The 4,100-nt window shown below is 41.9% G+C and overlaps 1 protein-coding gene across 2 annotated transcripts in view; it reads left to right on the forward strand.

The window, feature by feature from the left end:
- The first annotated feature begins 1,445 nt into the window (after positions 1–1,445).
- The window catches only part of agap2 (ArfGAP with GTPase domain, ankyrin repeat and PH domain 2), a 35,972-nt gene continuing 33,317 nt past the window's right edge, over positions 1,446–4,100 (forward strand). For both annotated transcript variants that reach the window (XM_005741043.1, XM_005741044.1), the window contains exon 1: positions 1,446–1,818. In XM_005741043.1, coding sequence (XP_005741100.1) covers positions 1,656–1,818 — 163 coding nt within the window. In that variant the 5' untranslated portion in view covers positions 1,446–1,655. The remainder of the gene's footprint in view (positions 1,819–4,100) is intronic.

A 4,100-nucleotide genomic window follows, 5' to 3' on the forward strand; every position in this document is an offset into this window, starting at 1 on the left:
ACAACCCCTAAAGGTAAATCATTGCATTACATGGTCAAGTAGTCTGAGCCGATAGGGATGGTTAAGAATCACCTGTTGGCTGTACACTGGAAATAACTGATCTTAAGTTCAAACACACACCTACCTCTCATAGGCCTCAAAATGTGTACTTGCCCCACCCATTTCTCCCTCCCTCTTTTCCTATTTGTAATCCTCCCTCATAGCAGAATCTCTTGGCCCTGAGGAGCCACTACAGAGCATCACAGATCATTCGTTCTTATTTTGTGGTGATCTTGGCAGTTGTTAGTACTGTCAAATCAAAGTAAGAATTTCTTGGGTTTGACTCCACCGGCTGGCTTTCTGTGCAGAGTTTGCATGTTCTCCACATGCTTGCAAGTGTTGTCATTAGGTCCACTGGCTTCCTTCCACAGTCCAAAGATATGTATGGGTTAGGTTAACTGGCATTTCTCTAGGTGTGGATGTTTCCAGCCTGTTTACTGTCTCAGCATCCTCCCAGCTTGTACCCTGCCTTTCACACTATGACAGCTGGAATAGGCTCCAGCCTCCTCGCAACCCTGAATTTGATAAATTCAAGAAAATTGATAAATAAAAAGTTTTAAGCCAAAAAGTAGAGAGAGTAGGCCTAAAGTGGGAGCTGGTTGTACAGGAGAGGGGTCTCACAGGTGAAGACGCTGCCTCCCATTCTGCTTTTCAAAGCTTCACAAAATGAAAGTAAGCCTGCACCCTGAGAGCAAAGTGCTCTTTTGTGATAATATAATGTTATGAGACATGAGACACGATGATTCAGGACTTTGTACGTGAGAAGAAGGATTTTAAATTCAATTCCAACCTTAACAAGGAGCCAGTGAAGAGAAGCTAATAAGAGAGAAATATGATCCCTCTTTCTGGTCCCTGTTAGCTCTCTCTCTACAGCATTTTGGATCCGCTGAAGGCTTTTCAGGGAGCTTTTAGGGTGTCCTGTTAATAAAGCCTGTAAGTAACAAATGCATGGTGCAGCTTTTCTGTATTGCTCTCTAATTAGAGAACAGTACAAATACTGTATGCACCAAACAACAACATCAGTGCTACAAAGCTGCTGCAAAGATTGGGCAAAAATCTGGTTATGGTGAGATCCTGTGCACGTGACCAGCATGTCTGACAGCAGTGGATATTTGCTCAGATGCCAGCCAGTCTGCAAAACAGTGACATATTTAACTATTAAAACACAGAGTCCTCTAATGTAGGTTCAATATGTGACTAACACAAACTGTGATAACAAACTGTGTCTCAGATTATCATGCTTTATAATATTCTTTCCTTGGTAGTAACAGTTAAGGTGTTATGTGAGTTACATGGACGCTTCAGACGCCTTTTCTGTCGTGTGAAATGACAGCACTCAGAGCCGCCTCACAGTGAAGATTTGAAATAAGGAAGTGAATTCAGTTCAGTTCAAACCTGCAGAGGAAACTGAGACGTGCATTGTCGTGATCCGACTTTGTGGTCTAGAAAGACAGAGCGAGAGAGAGCGAGTGAAAGAGAGACACCCCGAGCCGCCTTTGCTTCTTGTTTCTGCTGCATCTGTGCGTCTGGAGCTCTTCTTGTGGAACAAACAGCCAGGAGTTCAAATGGGCTGAAGCAGCTGTTTGCTTCACTTTACCACCGATCCATGTGTCAGGATGACCAGCAACAGCAAAACGGTGAACTCCGCTGCAATAAAAGCAGAGATCAAGAGGCATGATTCCCTTCAGACTGCAATCAACAGACTGGCCAAGCAGTTTGAAAGGGTGGGGGATCAACAGCTGCGCTCAGGCCTTAAAGTTTACCTCCACAGTATTCAAGGTAAGCTCCTCTTTCTTAAGCTTGGCTGCTCTTTGTGATTGACCTTTACCTGTAAACTGCAAAAGCTGTTGTCACAATAACAGGATATTCATTTTAGTGTTATTCTTGGCGTGTTAACATGGGAAAACAGCTTACAAATGATACGTTTTAATGCTATGGTGGGTGAGAACAAGACAGTTTAGGTGATTTATATCTTCCCCTTCACTTCCTGTGTCAGTCGGTGTGACTCTTCAGTGGAAGAGAGGCTCATTTCCATTATCGTTTTACTGTGAAGGAAAACATTTACCACGTTGCTGCAGGTGTGTACTGGCATTTATTTATCAGCCAGGCTCTGGACATGGGCAACCAATGGCGACACCACCTCAGCAGCCATCGCCATGGCAGCAGCATAAAACCTGCTGTGCGGCCTACTTCCTTTCTGCCAATCTGCAACTGCCCTCAAAGCCACTTCCTTTCAAATAAACAGGGCCTTACATATAACGCTGATCAGTTTTACATCATTTCCTCATCCTACTTCCCACCTTTTCTTGTTAATGTGACACGAGTTACTGTTGATCTACCTGTGATTTTGTTTTTAGATTTCTGTGGAAAGGTAGTGCACAGTAAGTGAGATGTAAAAGTAGGGGAAGTACTAAAATTGTATGTTTAAGTTAAAGGAACAAGAGCACAAAAAAGCTTTTGTCACTGCTGCGTGGAAAGGCCCCGGCTTCACAATTTGATGTTGCATTGTCAGTTCAGTTCACTTCAGTTTTTATGTGTATAGTGCCAATTCACAACAACAGTTGGCTCAAAGTGCTCAATAAATACTTAAAGCACATTTAAGTATGCCAATTAATTGTACTCACTATATAAGTGGTGCAAAGTAGGGCAAGGTCAATTTAGTGCATGGCAAACACACAGCTCATCTTAATCTCAGCTAGCATAACCACTGCATATTTAAGAAACAGCAATCAGAAACCAAACACGTTCATGTGTTTCCATTTCCTTTCATGTAATGAAGTAAATCCTAAAGAAAAGGTCAAATTTAACTAACCACACATTTAGAAAACTGATGATTAGGAGCCTCAGACATCTTAAGCAGAAAGTCTGACTTAATGTGGAAGTTAAGTCAGCCTGCTCTTACTATATGTGACTCTTTAAAGGCACAATACCGTCACACTTTGTTATTAGTTAAGATTCAGAGAACTTGCTGAGATGCTTTCCACTGATTTCCGTTTCTGTTTAACACTAGTGGCGTCAAAAACAACAGGAGTAGTAATGCAATTTCCTGAAAACAAATTACTTTTCTGTGATTCCCACACTTTGGTGTTACTTTCTGCCCCTCCTCGGTGCCTACTACACATAAGACCAGCATTTAGGTTAAAGGTTATTATTAAATCAGTGTAATTGGCCGATGACCGGTCCACTGTGTACCCTGCTTCTCACTACCTGTGAAGGACGTGATGGACTCTCAAAGCTTTGATCACTGAGTCATTGCTTCTGTGTGACTGAGAAAAACACACACATCAAACACTTTCAGTTAGTCCTCTGTTCAGGTGACGGTGGTTTATGTTGCCAATTGAGTAAAACAGGTTTTAAAAGAAAAAGAGGAAACATCTTTAGTTCTAGTTTTGGCCAGTTAATATAATTTTAGAAGTATAACAAACATGAAGAGGCTTGATATATAGTTTGGGTGTCATATTTTCACTGAGCATGGTTTTGATTTTGATACCAATTCTTTTTAGATCTTCCTCTGATGAACCGCAAACTCACACTGAAAAAACTTAAAATCAAACTAAACATCCGTGGACTAAACAGGAGGAACTCAACACTCCTCGGAAACGGACTGAGTCGAAAACAAAAGTGGAAAAATGAACTAATGAGAAATTTACCGTTAACTAGCAGTGTGGTGAACTGTTTAGTCTGCTGTGACAGCTAGAGGAGTTTCAAGATGAAAGGAAACGCTCACATGGTGTCATCCTGTGCAGCTGTGGATGAATGAAATGTGCAGTAGTATGCGAGTAGTATCAGTCTCTCTTTGCTTCCCACAGGCCCACAGACTGACTGTGAGAGGCAATGTTTTAAAGGATATTTTGATATTAAACAACGTACACAGTTTAGTTCACTGACCTCTTTTTATAAGGCCAAGCTGTTAACAGTTCCATCCATAGCCTGTACTTAAAGACGGACAACAGATCACCATTAAAATGGGAATGGCTGAGACTATGCTTGCATAGAGACCAGGGGTGTGGATTTGAGGCATCCAGTTCCCGAGCATAAATCCTCTCAACTGCTGGGCTGGT

Source organism: Pundamilia nyererei, unplaced genomic scaffold, assembly GCF_000239375.1.
Source record: "Pundamilia nyererei isolate P.nyererei 1_Seehausen unplaced genomic scaffold, PunNye1.0 scaffold00106, whole genome shotgun sequence".
Classification (NCBI taxonomy): Eukaryota; Metazoa; Chordata; class Actinopteri; order Cichliformes; family Cichlidae; genus Pundamilia; species Pundamilia nyererei.